General features: G+C 38.5%; 1 protein-coding gene across 1 annotated transcript; it reads left to right on the forward strand.

Moving 5' to 3' along the window:
- Positions 1-1,555: 1,555 nt before the first annotated feature.
- Positions 1,556-25,481, forward strand: STEAP2 (STEAP2 metalloreductase). The gene is made up of 5 exons (XM_065939865.1): positions 1,556-1,763; positions 14,910-15,434; positions 17,849-18,376; positions 21,320-21,484; positions 23,566-25,481. Exons 2-5 carry the CDS (start codon positions 14,943-14,945, stop codon positions 23,851-23,853), a joined length of 1,473 nt encoding a protein of 490 aa, XP_065795937.1. The 5' UTR covers positions 1,556-1,763; positions 14,910-14,942; the 3' UTR covers positions 23,854-25,481.
- The last annotated feature ends 470 nt before the right edge of the window (positions 25,482-25,951 follow it).

Consider the following 25,951-nt stretch of genomic DNA (forward strand, 5'->3'; position numbering starts at 1 on the left):
AATCCTTTGTTTTTAATAACCCTTGTAGAAGTTATATGATGCTATTGTATATTTTAAGAACATGGGAAAGCTAAACACTTCATCAACTACTAAGTTTCATGAATTTCCTCTACCTGCCCTATAGAAGTGTTAAAAATACGAATTTCATTATTTCAGAGTAGTGTTGAAAAAAATAATAAAAATTGATACGAAATTTAATTATTTTTTTCCCATTTACCTACGTGGAAAGAATTTTACCAGTTGCCAGTGCCACCACATCATGACACATCATTAACGGGTAACTCATGCCTAAACTTTTGAACTTAATATTTGGCTGTGGGGGAGGGGGCACATGTTAAGTCAAACAAAGAATGTATTTCCAAAGCAGCATTTGCAAAGGTTGATCCCAGTATAGACTGCAAAGGGGAAAGTGCAGTGCCCAATAATCGATCCAAGACCTGCTTCAAGAGTTTTCCCCCCTAGTTAATAAAACACCGGAAGAGATTATTTTTTAAACTTAAATTTGCTGAAATGGGGGTTTACTGATGTATGAAAACTAATTCCCCAAATTTGAGAATCTTCAGTAAATCGATGTGATATTTGAGAATAAAGATCTCTTGCTTCTGCCTGCATCTTCGGCACAAAAGATGAAGGATACCTGGCTATTTGGCAATCTGCGGGGTTGGGGGTGGGGGATGGTATTTACATAATCCTCAAACCAAAGGTAGCCTTACCGCTCAGGAATCCTCTGAACACTCAAGGCCATTGTGGCCTAGGCAGTTAAGTGGCTTTCCCAGGAACCCAGGTATCCTATCTCACCTGCGTTCCCCGCCCCCCCACTCCCGACCTAACCTTCTTTTTCTCCTCCACCAAGCTCAAGCACCACCAGCTAGAGTGAAGGTCAAAGCTAACAAACTGCCACGTGGTCCGCCAGCTCTGAGGGTTCCTAGCCCAGGGAGTTGTTAAATGTTGTTCATGAAAGGGCATTTCTGAACATTTTATTCCAAGGACACAGTCAAGCCAAAAGATGATTTGGGTGGGTAAAGGTGAGGGAAAGAACACGTACAGCATAAAAAGCGCAGTTTCTTGGAGACTTGTCAGGTACTGGAGTGGGGAGAGCGGGGGTGTAATTAAAAGCAAAGTCTAGACTGGAAAAGGCGGCTGTACAGCACACAAGCAATGGAGGAGAAAAGTGGGCTCAACTGTTCTAAGCGCCTTCAAAATGAATCCTGGCGGAGCCCTGCAGGGAAGCTCAGGCCACGGGTGGATACTCAGCGGCTCCCAGGAGGTGCAGAGGGAGGGGGAAGCGCCAAGCTGGAACCGTACAGCCGGCACTCCCCGCCGCTCTGCTTGCACTTCTTGATGGCCCACGTACTCCCGGGCTCTCCCCAGATCTTCCCCTCACCCTCTCCCAGCTCTCCGACTCCTCCCCCGCCGCCTCAGCTCTCCAGCCTAGCCCGCTAGGCGTCCCCGGTACCGCTCCGCGCTCTGCGCGCTCCCTGCGCGCAGCCCCTAGCGGTGGGTCTTGCGAGGCCGGCCTCCGCGCGCCTCCCTTACTTCTCCCTCCCTCCCTCCCTCCCTCCTCCTCGTGCTCCCCAGCCCTGCGCGATCCAGCTTGGGGAGGCGGGGAAGCTGCCCGAGCGCGACCGCAGCTGCAGCCACCCTGCAAGCCGCTAGCCGGAGGCACGGTCCCTAGGCCCTAGAGCCCGGGGAGGCCCCCGGGGAATCGGCACTGCTGGCGAGAGCTGCGAGGCCCGCCCCTGCCCGGCGCGGAGGGCGCGGAGGTGAGTCTTTCAGGGAGAGCGCTAGACGCGGTGGCGGCTGCAGAGTTGGGGGTCAAGATGCGGTCGGTGCCAAGCGCTGCATGCCTCTTTCCCAGGATTCTGCGGAGTCGGCTTTGAGCTTCTGGGGTTCCTGATCGCCTGCTACCTTGAGGCAGGAACAGAGGGAGTCTGTTCCACGGATTCCGTCCCCTACTTCCCGAGCTCCCAGAAAGTCCTGGGGTTGGTTGGGCCCAAGAGAAAGGAGGCGAGGAGGGACACTGTCCCAGGTAGGATGTGGCCCAAGGGAACGAAGGGAAAGGACGGACAGGTTACCTTCGCCTGCCTGATACTCTTCTAGCCACTTTAGGTTCTTGCAGCGTGTTTCACTGAAGATCCGGCAGCGCTGCTTTGCGAACGTGTATATCTTTCTAGTAGTCATTTTGTTTATTACCCAATGATGTGGCCGTGGTGTGTTTAGGCCATTATGTGTTACAAAGTAATTGGCCTCTTCTTTGAGTGACCTAAATTATCTAAGCCCTGTATTCATCCACAGCCAAAACTTGTTGAAAATTATGGCCTAAAAATCTCGCTCTTAAAATAGAGCAGAGAGATAAAGAGAATTTTTGTCGAGAGATTTCCAATTATTATCTTCCTTACTGCCTTGGAGAAGGATTGGTGTCAGTTTTTGCTCCTCAGGCAGTGCATTTTTTAGATAGAAAAACTTATTCCAGGTCATGGTTAATTATCACCCATCACCTTGAAAGTGGGAGAAGTAGAATTTCAACTCCTGCCCCACCCCCACTCTCTTGACTTTGATTGGATTCTAGTCCTGCTAACAACCCCCGCGCTGGGAACCTTTTTAGTTCTCTGCAAACCACATCCCCGCCACACCCACACACTTTTTTCACCTATATTATTTCTTCGCCGTGTTGATCTCCATTTATTTATTTTTTCTTTAAGTCTTTTATTGTTTTTTAGTCTGCAGCTGTCTCTCTTTGTCTCTTCAGAAGAAAAATACCCATCCTAGAGATTTTGCAGGATATTTAGAAACATAATTTGAAACAGTTTCTTTGTCTTAGCTAGTCAGACTGGGGGTGGGGATGTGTGAGGGGGTAGGGGATGGAGAGGTGTTGAGGGAGTGAGACAATATCAGTAATGATGAATTGAACAAATTGTTCAGAAAGGAAATGAAAGGCTATATATCCAGGTCACTGTGTATTATCTAGTGACACGGAAAACAGACTTATAGTGAGTGAGCATAATTATATTTTAGTACTGCAGTTTCAGTGAAGAACACATTCAGGGCATCGGGGAGATGCATTTATTCTGTGTTCAGTCAGTAACCATGACATTGACTTAACTGTGACATTGATATATCACACACTTTGGGCCTGTGGGCTTGCTGCCTTCATCAGCAAAATGAGGGATCTTATCTGGAGACCTATTACATCTCTTTTGTCCATGACATTTTTGGATGCATTTGACAAGGAAGAATATTTATCGTGTTCTTATGTACTATGTGTCAGAGACTGTGGAGGGAGTGATGGACAAGACAAACATGGTTCTACCCTCAGGGAGCTGATTTTCTGGCCAGGAAAATAGTAATGAGTAAAGAATAATTCCATAAGAAAGGAAACTTAACAGGGGTTCAAAACAAAACAAAATTGGAGTGAATCGTTTTACTGAAGAGATATGATAGCCTGTTCATAGGATGGGAAAGTGATTGGTCCTTTCTACTTCAAGAAAAGGGTTCTGAGACTGGAACATAGGAACAGTCATACAGGATGATAGTCCATTCAGAGCCTTCAGTTCAGGTTCATTTAGGTCAGAAAGGTGTGTGAGTGAGGGCTGAGTTGTGTCCAACTCTTTATGGCCCCATGGACTATAGCCTGCCAGGCTCCTCTGTCCATGGAATTTTCCAGGCAAGAATAGTGGAGTGGATTTCCATTTTCTTCTCCAGGGGATCTTCCTGACCCAGGGATTGAACCCATGTCTGCTGAATTGGCAGGCAGATTCTTGACCACTACCACCGCCACCTGGGAAACCTGTAGGTCAGAAGGTGACTGTAGTTCAAAATGCAACACGAGGCCATTGATTTTTGAGGTGAAAGATATCATCTGATCTACATTTTAAGACAATCTTAGCTGCTACCTGGAGAATGGTTTGGAAATAAGAGAGACCCATTAGAAAATGTCTGGAGAGTTCAGGTGAAAGATGAGAGAGATTTGGATTAAGCTGGTGTCATTGGAGAGAGATTTTTAAGAAATACTTAGGAAAACAGAAGTTGGTGTTGGGTTTTACGTTAGGGGTGAGGGAAAGCAAGGACCTGAAGTTCACTTCTAGGTTTCTGGCTTGACCAAATGATGGGTGTGTGTGCTTAGTTGCTCGGTGTTGTCTGACTCTTTGCAGCCCCATGGACTGTAACCTGCCAGGCTCCTCTGTCCATGGGGTTTTCTAGGCAAGGATACTAGAGTGGGTAACCAGTCCCTTCTCTAGGGGATTTTCCTGACCCAGGGATCGAACCCACGTATCCTGCTTTGCAGGATTCTTTACCACCTCAGCTACCAGGGAAGCCCAAATGGTGGGTAATGATATCATTTACTGAGGGGAGAAAATTTGGATGAATGTGAATAGATCTGAGTAGAAAAAGCTGTTTCATTTTGAACCTGTTGAGATGTCTCTGAGGAGATCATAACAAAAGCTGCTTGGAAGGAGAAAAGGGATGGTGTCCAGGCCAGAAATGGACAGACTGTCCTTTGATAGGTGAGATTGATAATGGTGAATTTAAGGTGAGCTGAGTTTTCAGATTTTTCTTTAGTAGCTTTCACCAGCTTGAGTACAGATAACAGTAAAAATGGATAGCTGGGTTCTTCCACAACTAGAGATTTGCCAAGTGGATGTGATGGAAAGGAACTATAACAGAATACCACTGCCTGGGTAGCTTAAACCACAGACATTTATTTCTCACAGTTCTGGAGGCTGGCAAGTCCCAGATCAAGACACCAGAAGATTCACTCTGGTAGGAACCCACTTCCTGGTTCATAGACTTTCTCTGTGACCTCATACGGCAGACGGGAAAAGAGAGCTCCCTGGGCTCTATTTTATCCTCTTGATAAGGGCTCCACCCTTGTGACCTAATCCCCTCCCAAAGGCTGTGCATACTAACACTCTCACATTGGGAGTTAGGATTTCGACATATAAATAGTTTGGGTAGGGTAATAAACATTTAGTGTGTAACAAGAGTCCCATCTTTTTAAGTGAGTAATGATAAATACACATTGTGAAATCTAGGATGGATAAACCAGTAGAGTGAGAAAATAGTAAACAGATTAGATTTCTCAGGAATTCCTATCTGGAATTATCAGTATGAGTATTTGACTAAATTATTGGAAGGCCAAGAGATAGTGCTTGGAGATATCTGAGGTGAGGTGGAGGCAAAGATTCATTGCCTTAGATGAAGGGAATGAAGCCATGAGACTGAATGGTTCATCCATTTGAATGATGAAGTGGTGGACATGACAACTGGTGGGGTAGAGAGGAATACTGTTAGTATTGGGGGCCAAAGTCACTAGTAATAATGAATAAGCCAGAAATCAGTAGATGATAACAGTGATCATAGGGAGAGGATGTTTAATTTTGCCGTGAGCTTCAGAGGAGCTTGGGGTTTGCAGGACAGAAGAGGAAAGGTTCAGTGTAGCCTGCAAAGTAAAAAATATACCAACCTCATTGCCTGGTCCCAGAAGATTACCTTTTCTTGGTAACACATGCAAATCAGCAGGCTTTGAAAGTCATCAAGACCTCTGAGAACAACAGTCCTCTCAGAGTTATTATCATCCAGCAATTAATGTTCTAGATGTTTGTGAAACAAATGTGGTTCTGTTTTATAAAATTAATGTAGCACAACAGCTGCCATTCAGCCAGAGGAATATCAAGGAAACTCCATCTAAATTGAAAATCTTAGGAGGTGATGTATCTGAGTGTAATAGAATTCTCTTAGCTTGATAATATACTTCAGGTGGAAGCAGTGACAAATTTCTTCTTCTTGGGCTCTAAAATCACTGGATGGTGACCACAGCCAGAAATTAGAAGACAGTTGCTTCTTGGAAGGAAAGCTATGACAAACCTAGACAGTGTATTAAAAAGCAAAGACATTACCTTGCCAACAAAGGTCTGTATAGTCAAGGCTGTGGTTTTTCCAGTAATCATGTATCGATGTGAGAGTTGGACCATAAAGAAGGTTGAGCACCGAGAATTGATGCTTTTGAACTGTGGTGCTAGAGAAGACTCTTGAGAGTCCCTTGGATAGCAAGGAGATCAAACCAGTCAATCCTAAAGGAAATCAACCCTGAATACTCATTGGAAGGACTGATGCTAAAGCTCCAGTACTTTGGCTACCTGATGTGAACAACTGACTCCCTGGAAAAGAGCCTGATGCTGGGAAAGACTGAAGGAAGAAGGAGAAGAGGACGACAGAGGATGAGGTGGTTGGATGGCCGATTGATCACCGATTCAATGGACATGAACTTGGCCAACCTCCAGGAGGTGATGAGGGAAAGGGAAGCCTGGTGTGCTACAGTCCATGGGGTCGCAAAGAGTCGGACATTACTTGGCAACTAAACAACAACAACATACTTCAGGGGTTAAATGCATACATCAAGTCAAAGGTCCACTCAGGAAAACTATGACCTTGAAATTTCAAGGAACCTATGTACTACTTAAATCATACTGTTAAATAAAGCTCACAAATTTGAAGTGTCATAGTGTTAAATATAAGCTAGCAATTCCCATTATTATATAGCTATTAGTCTTAGAAACAAAAGAATTTTAGGTTAGAAAGGACTGCAGAGCCAAGTACAACTTCTTTGTTTTAACAAAGGAAACTGAAATTCATAATAACAAGATGATTTCAGAAGCCTAGGCCTATTCTTTCTCCTTGACACCACACAAACAAAACTTTCTATAAATGCCATAGGCTTCTCATTTATTTAGCCTGTATCTCCTGTAATTAAGATCAAAAGAAAAGGTAGAGAAACTCTAGAGCCGTGCTAGTCCAAGTCTGGCCGATGAACAAGGACCACGTGTATCACCTGGGGGCTTGGGAGAAAGGCAGGCTCTCAAGTCTCCTCCAGACGTAGAGAATCAGAATGTGCACTGTAGCAAGATCCTCAGGTGATCCTGCCCACATTAAAGCTTGATAATCGGTCCACCTGGAAACCCTTGTCTGCTCATGATGCCTGAAGAATTGAGGAGAGAAACCCCTAGTCAGACAGAAGAGACACTCTTCCTGGAACACTCTGAAATTTAAATATTATGAAATAACAGGAACAAAGTACGCTGTGCGGTGGGATGACACATTTTAAGGAATGGCACAGTCCTTTCCAAAAAATGAAGAGAGGAAATTGCAAAATAGTGAGTGGACCTTCTGAGACAGCTGAGAGCCTGCAAGGGAAAGGGCTGCATTCTCCAGCTTCCAGCATCCAGGGGCCGCTGTTAGTCTCTTGCTAGGGTTACTTTTATTGGAGAAGGAAATGGCAACCCACCCCAGTATTCTTGCCTGGAGAATCCCAGGGACAGAGGAGACTGGTGGGCTGCCATCTATGGGGTCGCACAGAGTCGGACACGAAGTGACTTAGCAGCAGCAGGGTTACTTTTCATTATTACAACAACAATGTGAAAAGAAATGTAACTGAGCATCACAAAGCCATGTCTGTTATCTCCAAATACCCAAATGAGTATGTGGTTGAATCCTGCCTCTTTTAGTATAGTTGTTGTCAATCTTGGCTGCGAATTAAAGCACCTGAGGATATCGTTTAAAATCCTGATGAAAAAAACCTCTTAAAAAATTCAGGCTGAAACTTAGACTAATTAAATAAAAATCTGGGGTTCAGGGGTGGTGGTGACTGGGTATCACTATGTGGTAAAGCTCCTCAGGTCACTGGAGGGTGCAGCTGGAGTTGAGAACCACAGCTTTAGAAGGTTGTTCTCCATTGTGGAAAGAGGCAGTTCTGAGACTGAGATTCTGCCTCTCCACTTAAGCCAGGTAATAGGTGCCTCTATTATACCCGTACAGTATCGAGCAGAATCAGCAAAAGTCAGGCCACAATCTGTTGTGTGAAAGCCAGTGGGATGTTTAGGACATTGCAGGAATAAGGATTTTTTTTAAAGAAGCATATACTAGTTTAAAAAAAAAAACAGGCATATGCTCTCAGCAAGTTTTTATTAAAATTTGAGTAATAACAGTTATTGCTGGTGGGAATGTTCTAAAACTCAATTGTTGTGATAGTTACATAACTTTAAATATACTGAAAATCATTAATTTATACATTTTAAATGGGTAGATTTCATAATATGTAAATTACATCTCCATAAAGCTTTTTTTTAGTTGCTATATATGCTTCAATATTTATAATTTCATCATATTGTTTAGAAGACCAAGAAGCCAGTACTTGTTTACTGTCACTGAAGTGTTAATACCTAGCTGAATGCCTGGTGGGTCAGGCTCAATAAGACACTGGATAGGGGAATGGTTGGGGATGGATGGTGAGTATTCTTATGACCTTTGGCTGTGGACAGGTTTCTAAATTGATGTCAAAAATAAATAAATAAGTAAATAAATTGATGTCAGTCATCAGAGATCCCTACAGTTCACAGCACCCAGTGGACACTGGTGCCTTTTCTAACCTGTTTATGTTATGGCATTGAAAGGGGAAATGGGTTTGTGTAGAGGCTAGAGTGCTAGGCCTTTCATAGAAGATTATTTATTTGTAAGTTGCTACAACATAGGAAAACTTGTATTTGCTAGCCAGTAAACATAGGTGTGGGCTTCTCTGGTGGCTCAGTCGGTAAAGAATCTGCCTGTAATTCAGGAGACCCAGCTCTCATCCCTGAGTCGGAAAGATCCCCTGGAGAAGGAAATGGCAACCCACTCCACTCTTCTTGCCTGGAAAATCCCATGAACAGAGGAGCTTGGCGGGCTACAGCCCATGGGGTCACAAGAGTTCGAAACGACTTAGTGACTAAACCACCACCACCAAACATAGGTGTCCTTATCTCAAAGTATAATCTGCAACAAGTTATAAAATGGAGAGATTATATCAGCCATGATCTACCCTGCTATTCCCAGCTTCATTTGGGAATATGACGTACCCCCTTGTAATTCAGTTTGCATTGCTATGACAGTCCAGGTATGCACAAGATCCCTGACTCTGCTTGATGTAACAGGCTTCTTATAAGGTGGATGGAAGGATGTATATAGCATCTTCTGTGGCCTAAACATAGAGGAAAAGTGGGTGGGTGGGGAGGTCTTAGACAGATGTTGTTGCTTTAATTTATTGAAGAAGATCCTAAAATATTTTTATCAACTCAAGTTGTCGGACAATACATTTTTAAAATTGAATTTCTAGACTAACCTAAATTTAACCAGCAAGCTTTTTTGTTTAAAATGTTCCTACCATGAATTAGACTGCTTTCTTACCCTAGTAATTTCAACATAATAAACATATAAAGCTCTGTTTTGGTGATTTAGGACCTAGAAATATCATAAAATCATACCCATATAAAGGTGTATATTGAATACATACTGAGCCTAGGAAATATTTTGGGAGTTACCTGTAATTTTTAATATCTCATTAAAATTCAGGTTCTTTGAAAAGTCTGAAAGGCGTGGAGTTAGTTAAGCTTTTGCTATAGTGCTATTATATTTCTTTTCTGAAAATTCTTCAGTTGGTTCTAGAAAACATGAACACAAAAAGACACTCAGATCCAAGTATGAAATATTAATGAATCATTTGTAATTACCATAGTTTATAAACAGAATTTCAAAGAATAAATCTGCATAGTTTTAATAAAATTACCATTTCATAATTTTAAGAGAATGATTTTTAAATGAGGATGCATACAAATTACCCAAGAGTTTCAGCTGAAAGAATTTAATAATCTGAGTTAAGTGGATTTTAATATTCAAATGGTGAATAGTGGTTGGACTGCATTACATTAGGGCAGTTATTCTCAAACTTTGATGTGCATCAAAACCACCTGAGGACTTTTTATAACAGATTGCAGCGCTCCACCCCCAGGGTTTCTGATTTAGGAGGTCTGGAATAGTGCCTAAGAATTCACATTTCTAACCAGTTCCCAGTACTGCTGATACTGCTGGTTCAGGGACCATACTTGGACAACTGCTGTATTAAGAAATCACATTCTGATTTTTCAAGCAGAATTGTTGCTTCTGCGCTTGTCTAAAGGACTTACAAATTTCTTCCAAAAAATGAAAGCCTAAAAAAAAAAGATCCCACCTCTTCCCTCAAATACATTTTTTATTGTTATAAACAGTTGAAAGTGAAACTGAAAATTGCTCAGTAGTGTCCGACTCTTTGAGACCCCATGGACTATACAGTCCATTGAATTCTCCAGACCAGAATACTGGAGTGGGTAGCCTTTCCCTTCTCCAGAGGATCTTCCCAACCCAGGGATCAAACCCAGGTCTCCCACATTATAGGTGGATTCTTTTTTTTTTTTTTTTTGCAGGTGGATTCTTTACCGGCTGAACCACAAGGGAAGCCCATAAACAGTTGGGTTTTATGTTTATTTAAATACTGAGAGACTGTAGAGGTTAATTTTTTGCAACCCAAAGATTATGATAGTAAAATCTCTAGTTACATAAAATTAGATGGGGATATTTGATACATCATCTGAGGGTTAAGCAGACATCTCCAGCAGCAGGGAACTTGTCCAGGGTGCTTTCACCCCTCTCCCCAGAAAGGTTTTCTCTCCAAAAGGCTTAAGGAGCACTTTTATATAAGAGTTTCCAGTAAAATAAAAAGGAGGGGAGAGGATCTATATAGGACTGCCAACTCACACAACTTTTATCACTATCCTTTTATGAAAAACAGACATTTTGACCCCTAAAGTTAGTTAAGATATACTCTCAGAGGAAAGGACAATTTGACAAATTGAATAATTTTATGGAAAACTCCCTATTGTATCCATATACTTTTTAATTGCTGTTGACCAGTGATAGCTTCATATTTGGGAGACAGTGCCCTAGTGCCTTGAAAGTAAGGCCACAGAAAGCCAAATTTAATTTTGGGTCCTTGAGGTTTTAAGTTAGAATGAACCTGTAGTGTACCTCCCTTGAAACATTCTGTGTAATTCTGAGATTATTTTGCAGGTACAATTCATATATATAGAATGCTTTGAGGTAAGGAGACGCTATGTGACACTTTTCTCTCACTGATTTTCTAGAATAACTATGCTCTGGTCATACTATCTAATTCTTAATTATATGCTGATATGAGTTTGTTTTTCTTTCTCTTTAATCCAAGTATATCTTGTCTTTTCTTAAATGGAATATAAACTTAAGTGTAAGCACTGTGCTTCTCTTCTTTATCTCTTCTGTGCAAAGTACACAGTGGCCTGAATAAATTGATGCTGGACCACGGAAAAACAGATCTTTAGATTATAGTTGCATCACTCCTTGTCAGTGGAAATGTACCATGTAAGGTATCTATGACTCTTACTTTGTAAATAGGTAAACCTTTTTCAGCTGTTAACATTATTCACTTCTTATAACCCCATTAAAAAAAATATTTATTTATTTCGCTGCACAGGATCTTAATTGTGGCATGTGGGATCTAGTTCCCTGACCAGGGATCAAACCCAGGGCTCCTGCATTGGGAGCTCAGAGTCTGAGCCACTGGACCAAGAAAAGTCCCTTATAACCCCATTTTTTTATGGACATCACAGTTGTAAACTTCAGCTCAGCTGTTAACTAAGTGATCCAAAATGATGGCTTACAGAATTGAAAGGAGATTCATGAGATTTTTACTCTAGTGTCTCAGCACCCATAGTTTGTGCAGAGAAGGTGCTTTTTAGGTCTATGCACAGATGAGTTCCACAAGACCCACACATACTTCTTGCCTCTTTTTTCCTCCCCTCTAGAAGCAATATATACCTTCACGGTGTTTGCAGTGCTCCCACAGAAAACAGGTTGCTACCTGGGGGTTCTTTAAGAATTACCCAGCAATCAATCATGTTTTTTTTAATAGTATTAATAAAGTTAGGTCTTTAGTTGGTTTTGATCTAAAATTTGGATTTACTGATGATTGATTGATTAATAGCTATTAATCCAAACTATATAGCTTTGTCATTGTTGTTCAATTAGTTATAAGTCATGTCCAACTCTTTGCAACTCCATGGACTACAGCATACCAGGTCTCCCTGTCCCTCAATTTCTCCCAGAGTTTGCCCACTTTATAGCTTTGGATTTACCTAAGACTATCTGAGCTATGATTCATACTTTATTTAGAGTTAGTATTTCTTTTGGAGAATAAAACTAATGGGTGACTTTTGGTGATCTTGATAGTTTTAAGATATCCCATACAATGTTTGCACTGCAGTGTTAGAATTAGCAGAGGTCAAAGGCCTTATATGTGAAGCTGAGTTGTGTTAACTACAAAGTGCACTGTCTTTGATAAACTGCTAAAGTTTTCTAAGCCTTTGTTTCCTCATCTTTAAGATGGGCGTAGTATGTACTTCACAGCCATCTGAGAATTAAATAAGGTAATATATGTGAAAATATTGCAAACTACGAAATAGTATGTGCCATTATCATATGCTTACAGCAGTATACAAATAATCCATCTCTCAAATCCATTAAAAGTTTTTTTTTCTTATGAATGTTTTTACATTACTTAAAACTCTGATGAGAAGAGTCTCATTTATTAGACCAACTTCTATTTATAGGCATAGTCATACTATTAAAGGGTTCAGTTAAAACTTGCCATTAGAAATACAATATGAATAAGGCCCAGACATGTTAGGACAGAGTCATCTATTAATATGTATAAGATACATGGTATTATGAGGTTCCCAGAGATGACATTATTAGGCCCTAATGTATTTTTACTTGCTCACATTCTGATTTACAGAAAGGGTTTGAACTTACTTTGTAAAATAAGCAGATCAGTGATACTGTTTTTATTTTTGCTTTCATTTAAAAAGGTCTTGATCATCATGATTCTTGGATTTAAAGATTTTGCAATTCTTATATTTTGGGAGATGCTACGATCTCTACTCAGAAGAACTTGAAACTGGGATATAGGAAACTTGGTTTCCTGTGTGAGACTCTAGTAACTCTCTTTACCCTTAGATAATATATATGACTAGGGGTAGGTCAGTCAGTTCACCTTGAATTGTTTAATGAAATGAGCATTGATTTAATTACTTCTGGTTTCTTTAACTGCTTCTGATTCTCTAAATACCAGGAATATCTCTCAGAGGATGCTGACAGTTTTGTACCAACTTGGTGCCTCTGACACCCCCCCACCCCCGCTTTTCAGGGTGTGTGGGATCACCCCAAGGGAAAGCAAATGCTAACTTGAAAAGTGTGAAATGAAACATGTAATAGATTTAAAAATAGTGAGTTTTCCCCTTTCCCAGGACCCAAGTTAGAAATTGATATGTCTAGGTAATGCTAAGGAACAATGACATGGCTGAAGAAGGAGAATATACTAATATGAACACAACCATCTCTCTTCTACCTTGCCTCTGCCCCCATATCTTTCTTTAATTCCTTACAGGCACCCAAATGACATATACCTTGCTAGATTGCCTGGGTTCTAATCCTGGCTCTTCTAGTTTCTCTTTTGTGACCTTGTACAAATTATTTTCTGCATGTATCAGTTTCTTCATCTGCAAAATGGGCATGACAATATTAGTACCTGTCTCATAGGGTGGTTGTGAGGATGCAGTCAGTTAATCTGTAAAGCACAGAGCTGGCACGCAGTGTATGCTATCAGGTAATGTTATGTATGTATCAGGTAATGTTATTATCTTTCTAAAGATTAATTTACTGATATATTTGGAGTCATTGAACATGTTCCATTTCTAGGGTAAAAAGTTGAATTTTCCTGGCTCTAGTAATTTGAAATTCCAGTTACTAAAAACCAGAAAAACATGTTTTTTTAAAAAACATTCCACCTGTTCCTGTAAAATCCATTAAGTTCTCTGAAGAGATCCACATCTGCTATTAGTATAAAAGAAATTGAACATTGCAGATAAAATGGAAGAGTGTTTTTCATTCAGACCCAACAGTGACACTGATTCATGGCCATCTGACTTGTATTCTTGAGCAAGTTACTACAAATATGAACTTTCCAGGTGTTAGTCACTAAGAAAAGAATTTGACAGATTTTCTTCTGGAAAAAAATATTCAAGGCAACTGATGCAAGAAAGGAAGAAAAAGATTTCATAAGTATTGTGTAATTTAAGACCATAAACATATCACTAACCCCCTTTATACGGGAAAACTTTCTCAATGATAAGTTAATGAGACATAAGGTGGATGATAGAAGTCTATAGTATTTAATTAATTCTTTATTATATTTTGATGGCTACTTTTCTGAAAACGGTAAACCCCAGATTTCATTTTTTTTAGTAGCTGATTTAGCTTATTCTCATTTAATAATAAAGCTCTTACTAGCTACTTACTAGCTACTGAGGTAATCCCAAATGACTTTAGACAGTTTGGGGTTATAAATGGTTCTTTGGGTTTTACTATTGTTTGTCTGTCTTCTCTTGTCTCATGCGCTATGATGAATCATCACAGTCCTTCTTTACCTCTACTGGCATTTCTGACTTTGCTGCCTCTGGTCTGCTGAGAAACTGAATTTTCACACTGGTTGCAACTCTGTTTTTTAAAAAGTTCTCCCTTGCTGAAAACTTCACTCTCTTTCCTTTTGTGCTCTAGAGCCTTGCTGTTCAAAGAGGGGCCCCACAGACCAGCAACATTGGCATCACCTTATTAAAAATGCAGAATCTTGGACCTCACTCTAGACTTACTGAATCAGAATCTGCGTTTTAACAAGATTCTCAGATGATTCAAATGCACATTAAAATTGGAGAAGCTCCAATTTAGCACATCAACTTTGTGACAGTTCATTTTTCTATTCAACTTTGTGACTTCATTTTTCTATTCAACTTTTTGACAGTTCATTTTCCTATTTCGAGATCCATTTCTGGCTTACAAATTGTGTTTTGTGGTGTTTGATGTTATATAGTTTGCCAGATTGTTTTACCTCTAGAAACAGGGATGTTGTTATAACATCTAGAAGTGTATTCATGTTTAGTAATAAGTAATTGATGAGTGCTTTATTTTCTCTCCCCTAGGATATTCCTGGTGAACTTGGAAGAGTCCATATCATGGAATCAATCTCCATGATGGGAAGCCCCAAGAGTCTTAGTGAAACGTTTTTGCCTAATGGGATAAATGGTATCAAAGATGCAAGAAAGGTCACTGTGGGTGTAATCGGAAGTGGGGATTTTGCCAAATCCCTGACCATTCGACTTATTAGATGTGGCTATCATGTGGTAATAGGAAGCAGAAATCCTAAGTTTGCTTCTGAATTTTTTCCTCATGTAGTAGATGTCACTCACCATGAAGATGCTCTAATAAAAACAAATATAATATTTGTTGCTATACATAGAGAACATTATACCTCCCTGTGGGACCTGAGACATCTGCTTGTGGGTAAAATCCTGATTGATGTGAGCAATAATATGAAGGTAAACCAATACCCAGAATCCAATGCGGAATATTTGGCTTCATTATTCCCGGACTCCTTGATTGTGAAAGGATTTAATGTTATCTCAGCTTGGGCACTTCAGTTAGGACCTAAGGATGCCAGCCGGCAGGTATGTATTTTTACATTTTATTCTTATTTAGCTGGTATTTTATACTTAGGTAGACAAATACATACCTAAAAAATGAATTTTGGTGCTCTCCCATGATTATCATATTGAAAACTATGTGTGAGCTCCTGAAGATTTGTGTTCTAACCTTGTAAGGACATATTTCTATCCTCAAAATGATGTAAAAAGCTGAGAAAATAACTTAAACTTTCCTATCATAATCAGCTAATTGAAGAAAAAGACAAGATTTGTAGATGAATAATGGGCCGTCTCCTTGCTTCCTCAAAAATTAAAACAATCTCAAACATGTCTTTTTTCTTTGCCTCTCTTCCTCCCACCCTTTCTTCCTTCCTCCTCCTTTCTTTGCAAACAAAAAGATGTAAACAGTGTTTGCCTATTTGGTAAACAGTGTTCCAGCTCTGCTTTTATAAGTAAACACATAGAGTAGTGCACCTTAAAAATCTTTCAAAAGTGTAGTTATGCATTATATTGGAGCAAGACGATAAAATACTTTTATTATTTTTGCCCATAAAGACAGTTGATTAGATGTCTTAGAAAATAAATTCGAGTATTTACATCTCTGTATGCTGCATATCATGCTTCCCTGGTGGCTGAGCAGTAAAGAATCTGCGTGAAATGCAGGAGACACCAAAGACATGGTTTCGAACCCTGGGTGGGGAAGATCCCCTGGAGAATAGCATGGCAACCCACTCCAGTATTCTTGTGTGGAGAATCCCCATGGACAGAGGAGCCTGGCGGGCTATAGTCCATGGGGTCGCACAGAGTCAGACATGACTGAGTAAAGTACAGCACAGCACAGCGTGCTGCACATGAGCGCCATGATAACTGTTTATTTTCAGGTGTTTAATTTGGAAGACCTAGTAAAAGAATACAGACTTTCCTACAGACTGTTCTGAAGCCTTTTTTTCTTTTGCATATCCACCAAGGTTTAGCAATGGATCAAATCAAGTAAGAGATAAACCAGAATTTAATCCTTTGCCCATATTAGTGATAATTTTAATATTCAACAAGATAAATTATGGAACAAGAGATTCTTCAATGTGAAATACAGAGAGTTTCATCTGTATCTTGTGTCTTTACATATGTTTGATTTATTCTTTTAGGTAAATTATAAAGTTTTTTAATTGTTAGTGTTTTTCCCCAATGAATTAAATAAAAAAGTTTAATTCACCATTGTCACACCTGTAATAAACTGAGAATGCTTTTCCTTATTTCTTTGATATATATCTCTCTACCTTCACTGTTCCATTTTAGAAGTTCTAACAATATAGACTTTTTCATTTATATGGCTAATGTTAGATAAAATTAATAATCCTAAGAAGTCTACATTCTTTCCATTATATAATTAGGTTTAGCAGGCAAGAATTTCAATGTGGTCTGTTCCAGAGCACGTATATAAACATCTTTAAGGATATATTTAGGAATTTGTTTTCCTTGAACATCACTCAGAGATTTTACAGCAAACTTTTTCTAACACTAATCCAGGTTCACTCCAACATGAACTTGGTGTTCAACAAATATTTGTTGCCTTCTCAACCATATTACAATATATGAGAGCATTTGGTAGCTTGAAAGCCCACCCTCACCCCTAGTGATCTCGATCACATCAAACAGCAGTTACTTTTACTATTTAAATTAACTAAACCTAATAATGCCGTTTCCCCCCCACTAAATATATTATCCTCATTTAAAGATGAAAGAATTTCATAATTCTGACCAATGAAGTAATACACCTGAGATTATCCATAGTTTTGGTGAATTGGTTTCTAAACCAGAAGGTAAATTTTATAAATAGTATAGCATCATAACATAATTTAGAAAATTTTAGTTGCAAATTCAACCATCTCATTCAGTATGCTCATTCAGCATCTTTTCCCTTGCTGAACAGTCTTAAAGGGCATTGCTTGCAATCACTCTGCTTGGCAGAATCACTGCAGTCCTAGAGCTAAGCTGTCCACCAAAGCCTGGAGAACCAGCCCCAGCCCACGCCCTGCAGGAGTGTGGGAGCTGGATGGGGGAAGGGCATGGCCAGCAGCTTGAATTTCACCTAGACTACTGAAGAGAAGACCTTACCTTATCTGTTCAGAAGCACGTGGTTTAGAAATCTTTCCTCCTGCCTTCCTTCCCCTGAGGACTTGGTCCCAGGTTCACGCTAGATTTTTCTGCATTTTCATTTCATATCATCGAAGCTAGCAAGGACTTTGTTGTGTTTTTACAACACTATCTTAACCTATAAATAAATAGATTAATAAGTTAACAAATGCTTTATCACCTTAGTTTTTTGTATCACTCCAGGTCATCATATGTGATGCTCCATGAATTAAATGGAGCATGTGATTGTTACCATTTTTATAAGCAACAATAGTAATGATGAGTCTTCTGGTTTTTTCCCACAGGTTTATATATGCAGCAATAATATTCAAGCTCGACAACAGGTTATTGAACTTGCCCGTCAATTGAATTTCATTCCCGTTGACTTGGGATCATTATCATCCGCCAGGGAGATTGAAAATTTACCCCTGCGACTGTTTACTCTCTGGAGAGGGCCAGTGGTGGTAGCCGTAAGCCTGGCCACATTTTTCTTTCTTTATTCTTTTGTCAGAGATGTGATTCATCCCTATGCTAGAAACCAGCAGAGTGACTTTTACAAGATTCCTATTGAGATTGTGAATAAGACCTTGCCCATAGTTGCCATTACTTTGCTGTCCCTGGTCTACCTGGCAGGTCTCCTGGCAGCTGCTTATCAGCTTTATTATGGCACCAAGTATAGGAGATTCCCACCGTGGCTGGAGACCTGGTTACAGTGTAGAAAACAGCTTGGATTATTAAGCTTTTTCTTCGCTTCGGTCCATGTTGCCTACAGCCTCTGCTTACCAATGAGAAGGTCAGAGAGATACTTGTTTCTCAACATGGCTTATCAGCAGGTATGGAGCATGTTTGATATTTATCTGATGCTAGTAAAATACTTGATTAGTATAAGTTATAAAAACTAACATTTAAAATAGTGTAAAACTTTACCTACTTTGTAATAGAAATGTTGGTATATTTAGGGAGGGGAAAGAATTATTCTTTAAACAAGGTTTTTGCATAAGAATTATATGGCTAATTCAGAATAATTTATAGTTAAAGCTTCTGTCATCCCTTTCTCTGCAGAATAAAAGCAGAGAAGTGAAGAGTTGGGTTTTATTTTCCTTTTTTGTTACAACTGCAGTGATTACTTTCAGCATCAGTTAATTATTTTATAATTGGCCATGTTCCGTGAAATAATAAGGCAGCTTGGCAGCTTTTAGTAAGCACATACAATAAAATTAAGCCTAGTGAAAATATAAAAAAGAATAGCAAGTCGGGATTGCTGGGTTTTGTTATCAAAAAGCAAGAAAGGTACTAGTTCCTCAGGTGAAGCTTTTCTAACACTTAACTCTTAAAGAAAATCTCAGGGAGAGCCTCGTGGAATTGGCTTGATGATGGCATAGACTATGATTTTCCTCAACAATTTCCATTCAGTAAATATCAGGGGTTTCATTGAAGCTCTTTGATGTAGCATTTTTCACTGAAGCTCTTTGATGTAGCATTTTTCAGTGAAACTTGAGCACAGTATACCAAACAAACGTGTAAGAGCTTTTGCATTTTATAAGGAAACAAAGCATTATGGTCCAAGTGTGTAGCATCCAGTAATTACACTTGTTTCAACAATAAAACCTAAAATAATTTGAAAAAAAAATTACTAGATTGATGTTCTTTAAGCCATTTTCTCTAAAAACCACTTCACTTAAATGAATGGTAAAGCTTTAATATCTACTCTACCAGCTTCCTCACCTCCTTCAAGTCTTCAAATTTGTTGACACAAATAGTAAACAATCAATAATCAGATGAGAAGAGAGTTTTATTCACACCAAGCTGGACTATAACCTGGGAAACAACCTCTCAGGAGCTCTGAGGGGACTGCTCTGAAGCGGCAGGGAAGGAGCCAGAATGTATATGAATTTTTTAGCTAGGAAATAAGTGTGGTCAAGCATACATCCTTGATAAAGGATTACTTCTAATCACAAAGAACAGATATTTCAAGTTAATAATTTCAGTGTTTTTCTATGTATTGGAAGATGCAGGAATCTGGGGTCATTGAAATTCTCCCAGAGGTATGCATCTTAACTATCTAGGGGCCTATATTTCATAGCCCAGAAAGCCTCATCCTTCTGTTTTCCTCCTGAATTCTCCTCATGGCCCATTGTGAACTGACAGTGAATTGTGATTAAACCCTTTGTAAAACTTGATGGTGGGCAGCATTCTTTTTTCATGGTAAAGCTGATGTACATTGTATGTTTGTACATAAGACAGGTTGTTCTTAGTTATAAAGTTCAAACCAAATCACATATGAGCCAGAATGACTTCCCCATACCTCAGAATGTGAAATTTTTTTCCTTCAAGTCCTTATCTCCTCAGCGAGGCCTTCACTGGACACTGTTTTACATTCTGCCACATGCTTCTGACTCAACCCTGGTACTCCCAGCCTCTCCTACTCCCCCTGCTGTACCTTCTCTTTGTTCAATAGTATTTTCCACCTTCTAACACACTTTGTATGCTTTATTTACTGTTCTCTGCCTTCTCTCATCAGAATGTAAGTTCACAAGAGGAGGACTCTGTCCATTTTGCTCACTGATATATGCCTAATGCCTGGAATTGTGCCTGACACATTGTAGACACTCAAAAAACATACTCATGGAATGAAGTGGTGAATTGGGAGGGCAGGCGTTAATAGATAGATACAGGTTGTAGTCTCCGGGTATACTGGGATATGCTGTTATTCTGTATTGTTGTATAGACACCAAATAAGATAGTAAGAACATTTTCTCTACAGAGGAGCTCTGTGGCTTCTTTCAGAATGTTGGTATTGATTGCTTCAGTGAACTAGTGGCTAAGAAATAGCTTTTCTCTCTTTTTTTCTAAACTCAGGTGTGGTTACCTTGTATGGTTCAGGTATGGTTACCTGAACTAAACTTCAGTTTGGTTACCTGGAAGTGGACAAAAAGTCAAGTTAGTTAGTTAAGTTGGAACCTGTTTTCCTTGAATAGATCAAAGTTTCAACCCAAGGAATCCAAACCTTGATTTGTACTCTAATTATATTGTTTGCATGTAAACAGACAATTCTAAAAGTAGTTCCTATGCAGAATCCGACGTATTCAGAGTTAAAGTCTGGCTTGATTATATGTGCATTATCAATGTAAGGGGAAGACATTTGGAAAAGTACTGAATGAGGCAACTAGACAGTTGAAAAGTATACTAATGAGGTCATTCAAGTAGATAAATATTTGTGCTCCGTTCGGCTTTATCCTCAGGGCAATTTCAGCTTCCTGGGGAAAAGAAGGTAAGAAGAAAGAGGCAAATCAACATAAATATTCTATGAGAAGGAAGGCACAAAGTTTAGAAGACCCCTGCTTGGATTCTAAGTTGAACTAGAATTGTCTAGTTGAACATTCAACCAAGTTGAAACCAACTTTTAAAAATACCGGAAAATTAACTGCCACTACTTCTTTAGCCTCCCTCTGGAACCAAACACTTAGTATTTCAGTGTTGGGACTCCAGAGTCCATGTCAGCACAATGTATTACAAATGTGTCAACTACCCTTATCACACATGGGTGAGGAAGGAAAGGACCTTAGTCCTCTTTTTGTTTAACTCTCTCTTCTCTTTCCCACACACCTGGAACAAATACCATCCAGTAATAGACTCTCCATAACAGTTCATTAAATTGAATTAGTGCAACTTAAATATGTCTGTATATGACGTATTCTTAGGCCAAGAGTGAACTCTGTGCTGAATCAGTTAATGTTCTACCAAACAAAGGAAATTCACATTTGCTTTCTTGTTAGGTTCATGCAAATATTGAAAACTCTTGGAATGAGGAAGAAGTCTGGAGAATTGAAATGTATATTTCCTTTGGCATAATGAGCCTTGGCTTACTTTCCCTCCTGGCAGTCACCTCTATCCCTTCAGTGAGCAATGCTTTAAACTGGAGGGAATTCAGTTTCATTCAGGTACATGGTGTTTGTTTGGTGAGGGGATGGGTGGTACAGAATTTTAATTACAGTTAAGTACAGTTAAATTTTAAATGTGTTCCTTATGAAAGAATGCCTCTGGGACTGCTGTTTATGCAAGTAGCTCGTGAAATATATGCTGCTAGAGGCCAGTTTAGGACCATTCTGATTTAGTTAGTAAAAGACCAGTACAGGACTTTACTGGAAGGTTTTGATAGCACTGCCTACTATGTTATAGATAAAGGTTATTTTAAAAAGGAATAGAAAGTGGAAGGTGAGTCAGCTTAGATCAAATTTAATACCAAAGTCAATTTGTTATTGGCCAACTCAATGGAGACTTAATTTATATTCTGAGTCATCTTAATCTGTCTAGAAAAGTTTCATTAGTTGTAATTCAAGTGGAGAGAAGCTCAGTCTCAATATTTTAAAGGAAATGTGTATATATACACAAACATAAGCAATAACAAAACTACGTTAATGGATTATGGCAAGCAACCAGCCTTATGAATCTTGTTAGTATATATATTTGGCACATCAGTTGTATACATATGTATATGAGGGATTTCAAAATAACATTTGTTGTATGATAAGTTAAACATTCACTTTCTCTAGTAATAGCTATTTAATGAACTTGCATATTTTAAAAATATGTAATTCAAATTTAGACCCTACCTAAATTATCATAAAACCAGTATTGGCTGTATCCAAATGGTTTATAGCACAATATGCAGATGAGTGGCATCTGGTGGTACACTAACTTTTGGTTGTTTTGGGGTTTTGTTTTTTGCCTATTTGCTTGTGTATTTTTTTTTTAAGTGGTCTAAAAACCTCATTCAGAATAAGGGCCTATCCCTCATCTAAATTAATTTTTCGTTTTTGAGGGAAATAAAATGTGAATATTTTCCCAACTGCTAGTTTAATACCACCTGAAAAGAAATATAAGGCCCTCTGATAAAAGGTGCTTGACAGGTGCAAAGTATCATGATAAATTTAGATGAGTAATTACAAGCAGAACAATTTTCTGCTAGAGTTAATCCTTCCCCAGTGAAGTTAGACATTACATTATTATGCTGATAGTGTGCTACATTTTGTGTAACATAGACCATTTCTCAAATAAGCAGTTAAATATAATATAGGGAACCCAAAATGCTGAACTTCTTGATTTTTAAACTGTAAACTTTTTAACAAAATACTCTAAAATCCATGGCTGATTCATGTCAATGTATGGCAAAAACCACTACAATATTGTAAAGTAATTAGCCTCCAACTAATAAAAATAAATGAAAAAATAAAAATAAAAACAAACAAACAAAAAAACCCACAAAATACTCTAGCAATCTCATTCAATATGGTCAGTAAAACCATTTGAAATGCTTTTTATGTTACACATTAATACTATAAGATTTTTCATATTTATCTTCAAGTTATATGTGTGTATACCTATAAGAATGCTCAGCATTTAATTATATACATGTGTATATATGTATACATGTATTACATATATAATATACATTTTAAAAAGTATACACAACTGGTAGAAATGTGGATAACCTTTAAAAGAAAGTTTTCCAGTTTTTATCAGTATCCTTAAGGAAAAGCCAGATGTTTTGACCAGTAATCCCACTATTAGAAATCAATTCTAAGGAACTAAACCAAAATATAGAAAAGGGCTTAAAGTGACATATAATAGTTGAAGAAGGTAAAAAACAGTAAATGATCAACAAAAAGGAATGGTTAGGTAAATTATAGCATATCCATTCAGTAGAATACCTTTTAAATTAAACTCATATTTTCATGTTTAATAACATGAGGAAAGGTTCTAGATGTGATAAATAATCAGAATATTAGAATATAAGCAATGTGGCCTTATTTGTGTAAAACGAAGTGTGCATATAAATGTGTAAGAAATATATGAAAATATTAAAATTGTTTAATTCAGTAGATAACAAAGAGTAACTAAATAATTTAAGATAAAGTTGTGTTTTCAAAATATAAACATAGTATATCTGGATGGATTAATTCATGAGTTTGAATAATTTTGCTTCTTATTCTGTTTCTCTTTCTTCTTCCCCTGTCCCAAGTCTACCCTTGGATATGTAGCTCTGCTCATAAGTACTTTCCATGTTTTGATTTATGGATGGAAACGAGCTTTTGAAGAAGAGTACTACAGGTTTTATACACCACCAAACTTTGTTCTTGCTCTTGTTTTGCCCTCAATTGTAATTCTGGGTAAGATTGTTTTACTCTTTCCATGTATAAGCCAAAAGCTAAAGAGAATTAAAAAGGGCTGGGAAAAGAGCCAATTTCTAGAAGAAGGTATTGGAGGAGCAGTTCCTCATCTCTCACCAGAGAGGGTTACAGTAATGTGATGATAAATGGTGCTCCCTGCTGCTATATGAAGTTCTCCTCATGCCATTATTTTTATGACTTCCTTTATCTTCACTTGCAAGTGCACTGTCAAACTGCTGTGGGCTGAAACCTGTTCAATGAGATCTCAACTGAATTAATGGTAGAATTTTCTTTAAATTTGTTTTCCCTAATGTCACATTTTGCTAATATGAACTTTTATAGTCAATTTATGTTGAAATATAGGTATGTTTTGTTTTGTACAATTGTAATGCTATTGTTATTTTAATAAACTTTATTCCATAATCAGGCAGAAATATTTGTAGTTAATAGTGTAGCTACAACATAATATTAAAAAAAAAAACTGTGCAAACCAGCAGAACTTTAAGTTTTAATATAATGTGATGGATATTTTTTCCTGAAGCTTAAGTAAGGTTCTAATTATTATTCAGCTTAAGAAATAGAAATGCATAACATACATTATTTTTAAGAAAGGACACATTAGGTTAGCATCTAGGTAAGGGTATATGTTAATATCCCTATATTTCTTTCATAAGATAGGGTTTGAACCAATGTGATTTGTGAGCAAACACAAATTAAAGAGACAAACTGAACTTAAAATTATATTTAAAACGTGTTGTAGACGTGAAATATATACTGATAATGTGTACCTCATGAAAAGTTTTATTCTTTATCTTGTTACAGAGCAGTTTTATTTGCATATTAATATACTGGAGGGAGAAGACAGTAATATATGGCCTCCAAAGTTGATTTTTCTAATTTAGTAACAATCCTTGGAATCATATAGTTATTTTTAGTTAGAGGGAAAGCATTAAGTTTACATACAAGTAGTTGTTTATCAGCTGATTTTTTCTGTTGTACCTTAGCCAGTCATATTCTGAGTGATATAGGATTTTACTGACATTCACTAAGGGATTATAACATGCCAGGCACTGTTCTAAGCACTTTACTTATATTTTCCCATACAGTACTTAAACAACAACCCCTTGACAGAGGTGGTTATTATCCTCATTTTACATATAAGGTTACTGGATGGAGGATAGAAAAGTTAGGTAATTTGCTCAAGGTCATGCCAGAGCTAGTATTCAGGTCCAGGCAGTCACATTTCAGAGGCTGTGGTTTTAGCCACTAGGCTGTGTGGCCCCTGCCCCATCCCCATGCATTCCAATCTAGATGTTTCCTCTTTGGTATAAAGGCACTGACATTCTTTACAGTGCAGTCATGGGTGTCAAAAGATATGTGAAGATATAATTGTAAATTTATCCTTGCCTGGGGATATAATTCACACTTACCCTAGGAAAGAACCTTGCCTGGGACAGGACCCTAGAGATCGATGGCAGTCCATACACCTCTGTATGCAGTAAGGGACTCCAGTAGAGGTAGGACCGTAGTAGTAACTAACAGCGGAGGTCCTACAGAGTCTTAAAAAGTCCCTGTAGATTTGGTCATCTCTTTCTCTCTCTTGAGATGTCCTCCTGCCTGCTCAGCCATTCGTTAGGGAGCAGTTTGCAAGTATGAAGGATATTTAGATGAGTGGGTTAATTATGAATCTGCTCTAAAGACATAGACTCATACAAATTATTCATGAAATTTTTCAGTTCTGACATTCCACATTAAAAATTGCATTTTGTTCATACTTTGGTTAGAAAGTCCTACATTTTCCCCCCATTTGCTCTTTCTTCATTAAAATAGAAAGTTTCAGACAAGATACAATGATATGTATTCCTCTTCCTGAAATTCTCACATTTTAAAACTTACCCAGTAAGGTTCTACTGAAACCAGCTGCCAAAAAGAAAAGGACTTTTAGTCAGTAGAAGCTACCTTTCCCACCAATGGCTCGCTCCCTACCACCATATCATGTCAGTTTGGTAAACTGCTCATGTTTCTCTGATGTTCTCTTCTTGGTGAATTTTAGTAACTTGTACTTTTTAATTGAGCTTTTCATTTTAATTGTAGCCTTTCTGTCTTGATAATCATTTACCTGTTAGTTCTCAGCAGGGATTCAGTTGGGTGATAACTTCAAGGTAATACCTATAAACTATATAGTGGACTTGTGAAATTAACTACATATTTGTAATTATTTCTTGTCCCTTCAGTTCC

The sequence above is a fragment of the Muntiacus reevesi genome, chromosome 6 (assembly GCF_963930625.1).
Source record: "Muntiacus reevesi chromosome 6, mMunRee1.1, whole genome shotgun sequence".
Classification (NCBI taxonomy): domain Eukaryota; kingdom Metazoa; phylum Chordata; class Mammalia; order Artiodactyla; family Cervidae; genus Muntiacus; species Muntiacus reevesi.

Excerpts from the sequence above, each read along its gene's own strand:
- STEAP2 (XM_065939865.1), top strand. The coding sequence starts at position 14,943 with ATGGAATCAATCTCCATGATGGGAAGCCCCAAGAGTCTTAGTGAAACG. Across the intron at positions 15,435-17,848 it reads CTAAGGATGCCAGCCGGCAG|GTTTATATATGCAGCAATAA; the intron begins GTATGTATTTTT and ends TTTTTCCCACAG. Across the intron at positions 21,485-23,565 it reads GGGAATTCAGTTTCATTCAG|TCTACCCTTGGATATGTAGC; the intron begins GTACATGGTGTT and ends CCCTGTCCCAAG.